This window comes from Pseudopipra pipra, unplaced genomic scaffold (assembly GCF_036250125.1).
Source record: "Pseudopipra pipra isolate bDixPip1 unplaced genomic scaffold, bDixPip1.hap1 HAP1_SCAFFOLD_49, whole genome shotgun sequence".
NCBI lineage: Eukaryota > Metazoa > Chordata > Aves > Passeriformes > Pipridae > Pseudopipra > Pseudopipra pipra.
This window is the reverse complement of record NW_026990972.1, coordinates 42,501-45,000: the sequence shown is the minus strand read 5'-3', so window position 1 is coordinate 45,000 and position 2,500 is coordinate 42,501. Positions and strand designations below refer to the sequence as shown.

Sequence of the window (2,500 nt, the reverse complement as noted above, 5' to 3'; positions counted from 1 at the left end):
CGGCTTCCCCCAGAAAGGCCGGGGGACGGCGACGGGGAGAAAAACAAAAAGCCCCCGAGAAAAAAGCACGCGCGCCTCTCGCTCGCCGTGCTAGCCACGGCCGCCCGGGGCTCGGGGCGGGGCCCGCGCCCCTCGCTCCCCGATTCCCTCTCGCTGCCCACGGGCTCGCGCCTCGGCGGCGGCCGGCCGCTGCCGGGCCGCTCTCGCGCTCTCACGCACTTTCTCTTCCCTGGCGCGCTCGGCGTGCTGCGGCTTAAGGCCGCCGGAGCAAAAATCAAAAAAACGGAAAAAAAAGGCCGGGAGGGCGCCCCACTTCGCCCGCAACCCGGCCCCCGGCCGACAGACCTTCGCGGAACCCAGCCCTCCGGCAGCCAGGCCGGCGGGGCAGGCCCGACCGCACGGGCCGCCCGGCCGCCGTGGCTCTCGCGCCGGCCTAAGAGGAGGGAGGGGCGAGGCGCCGCCGCCTCGCCCGCCAACGGCCATCGTGCGTCCCCAGGGCTCCCCGGCGACTCTGTCGGGTTCTCGGTCTGCCGGCGCGGCCGCCGGCCACAGCCTGGCCGGCCGGCGCCGCCGCCTTCGGCCCGCTGGGCGGGTCCCCGGCTTAGGGCCGAGGAAGGGGGAACGAACAAAAGAGCCGAGGCGCGCCGAGGGCGCCGCCTCGCCCGACCATCGGGCGGTCCCGTCACCGAGCCCCTCCGGCAACCGGCCGGGCCCAGGCGAGGCCGCACGCCCACCGCCAGTCCCCGGCACGCCGCCGGCACCGCTGCCGCCCGGCAGCCGAGGACAGGGCGCCGCCACCCAGGCCCGGGCCATCTTCGGGGCTCTCGGGAGGCGGCCGGGGAAAAAGCCCGCGCGGGCTCGGCCCTTCGAGCCCCGGCCGCCAACCGCCCGCAACAATGCCCGCCGCCGCCGCCGGACGACGGGCGCCGGCTTAAGGCCGGCCCACCGAAAGGACGAGACGCCGCCGCCTCGCCGCCCTCGCACACCATCGCCTTCGCCCGGGGCCCTCAGGGAGCCGGCAGCCGCCACCGGCTCGGGCTGGACGCTGCTGTCGGGCCCCCGCGGGCCCCCCTCGGCCGTCCCAGTCCCGCACTCCCTCGGCTGCGCTTTCGCGCTCGGCTCTCGTCTTCCTCTCCCGTCATCGGGCCCGCCCGAGGAAGCCGGTCGAGAGCCCCGCGGCTTTCTCGCGCCGGCCTTCCTGCCGCTCGTGGGGTTGGCCGGCCCGTGGCACGCGCCGAAGGCCGCGCGGCAGCAGACGCGGAAGAAAAGGGGCCCTCGGAACCCGCGCTGCTAGACAACCCCTGCCCACAATACGGACAGACGCGTCCTGGCGCCGCCGCGCCTCCGAAGCGGCTCGAGGCTCCTCAGCGGGGAGGCGCGCGAGAGCAGGCCGCCTCTCGCCTAGACCTAACCGGAGGCGGCGCCCGACAGCGACCCCTTGGCCGACTTCCGGGGCCGGCCGCGACAACAGGTCTACCCCGAAAATGCCGACAGGCGCCTAAGTCCCGCCGGAGCCGGGTAGACCTGGTGGCCCTGCGCCGGGACGCCGCCGGGGCGCAGGCCGCCGGCGGCGGCCGCGGCGGCCGCATCGGCCGGCTCCGGAACCGGGTAGACCTGATGCTCGCCAGCCCCGGAACCGGGTAGACCTGATGCTCGACAGCACCCGGCGGGGCACGAGGCCGGCCGCGCCCGACTGGGCGAACGGGTCGGCCCGGAAGCCCGGGCCAACAGGTCTACCCGCCGGGCTCGGGCACCAGGTCTACCCGCCGGGCCCGGACACCAGGTCTACCCGCCGGGCTCGGACACCAGGTCTACCCGCCGGGCCCGGACACCAGGTCTACCCGCCGGGCTCGGACACCAGGTCTACCCGCCGGGCCCGAACACCAGGTCGACCCGCCTAACCCGAACGCCAGGTCTACCCGCCGGGCTCGGACACCAGGTCTACCCGCCGGGCCCGGACACCAGGTCTACCCGCCATGCTCGGACACCAGGTCTACCCGCCGGGCTCGGACACCAGGTCTACTCGCCATGCTCGGACACCAGGTCTACCCGCCGGGCTCGGACACCAGGTCTACCCGCCGGGCTCGGACACCAGGTCTACCCGCCGGGCTCGGACACCAGGTCTACCCGCCGGGCTCGGACACCAGGTCTACCCGCCATGCTCGGACAACAGGTCTACCCGCCGGGCTCGGACAAGAGGTCTACCCGCCGGGCTCGGACAAGAGGTCTACCCGCCGGGCTCGGACAAGAGGTCTACCCGCCGGGCTCGGACAACAGGTCTACCCGCCGGGCTCGGACAACAGGTCTACCCGCCGGGCTCGGACAACAGGTCTACCCGCCGGGCTCGGACAACAGGTCTACCCGCCGGGCTCCGAGAGCAGCTGTACCCACCGGCACCCCCGCCGCCGAGCCCAGTCGGCCGCCGCCCTGCCACCTTAAGAGAGTCCCAGCTACTCCCCCTCTGGACCCGCGCCGCGGACAACGCCCTCTCTTTCCCACT

General features: G+C 74.9%; 1 protein-coding gene across 1 annotated transcript in view; it reads left to right on the top strand.

The window, feature by feature from the left end:
• Nucleotides 1–1,644, top strand: part of LOC135408471 (collagen alpha-1(I) chain-like) — a 3,892-nt gene extending 2,248 nt beyond the window's left edge. The window contains exon 3 of the mRNA XM_064643627.1: nt 14–1,644. Within this exon, the coding sequence (XP_064499697.1) occupies nt 14–1,644 (1,631 nt within the window). The remainder of the gene's footprint in view (nt 1–13) is intronic.
• Nucleotides 1,645–2,500: the final 856 nt, after the last annotated feature.